This window comes from Pterocles gutturalis, unplaced genomic scaffold (genome assembly GCF_000699245.1).
Source record: "Pterocles gutturalis isolate BGI_N339 unplaced genomic scaffold, ASM69924v1 scaffold2349, whole genome shotgun sequence".
In the NCBI taxonomy this organism is placed as follows: Eukaryota; Metazoa; Chordata; class Aves; order Pterocliformes; family Pteroclidae; genus Pterocles; species Pterocles gutturalis.
In genome coordinates, this window is record NW_010135353.1 from 3424 (window position 1) to 3696 (window position 273).

Consider the following 273-nt stretch of genomic DNA (forward strand, 5'->3'; position numbering starts at 1 on the left):
ACCTCTTTCCCGTGCCCCGTATGCAACCGTATCTACCCCATGCAGAAGAGGCTTACGCAGCACATGAAGACACACAGCACGGAGAAGCCACACATGTGTGACAAGGTGAGGGGGGACACGGCCTGGGGAAGGGCTGGCAGCGAGCCAGGCTGGACGGGAGGCAAACGCTGCTTTGCTTTGCTCTGCTGCAGTGCGGGAAGTCCTTTAAGAAGCGCTACACCTTCAAGATGCACCTGCTGACGCACATCCAGGCCATTGCCAACCGCAGGTAAG

The 273-nt window shown here is 58.6% G+C and overlaps 1 protein-coding gene across 1 annotated transcript in view; it reads left to right on the forward strand.

Moving 5' to 3' along the window:
• Nucleotides 1–272, forward strand: part of LOC104467874 (zinc finger protein 335-like) — a gene marked incomplete at its 5' end in the record, with an annotated part of 3367 nt that extends 3095 nt beyond the window's left edge. Inside the window, 2 exons of the mRNA XM_010081835.1 lie at nucleotides 1–105; nucleotides 192–272. The exon at nucleotides 1–105 is cut by the window's left edge and continues 26 nt beyond it. Of these exons, the coding sequence (XP_010080137.1) occupies nucleotides 1–105; nucleotides 192–272 (186 nt within the window). The remainder of the gene's footprint in view (nucleotides 106–191) is intronic.
• Between the last annotated feature and the right edge of the window lies 1 nt (nucleotide 273).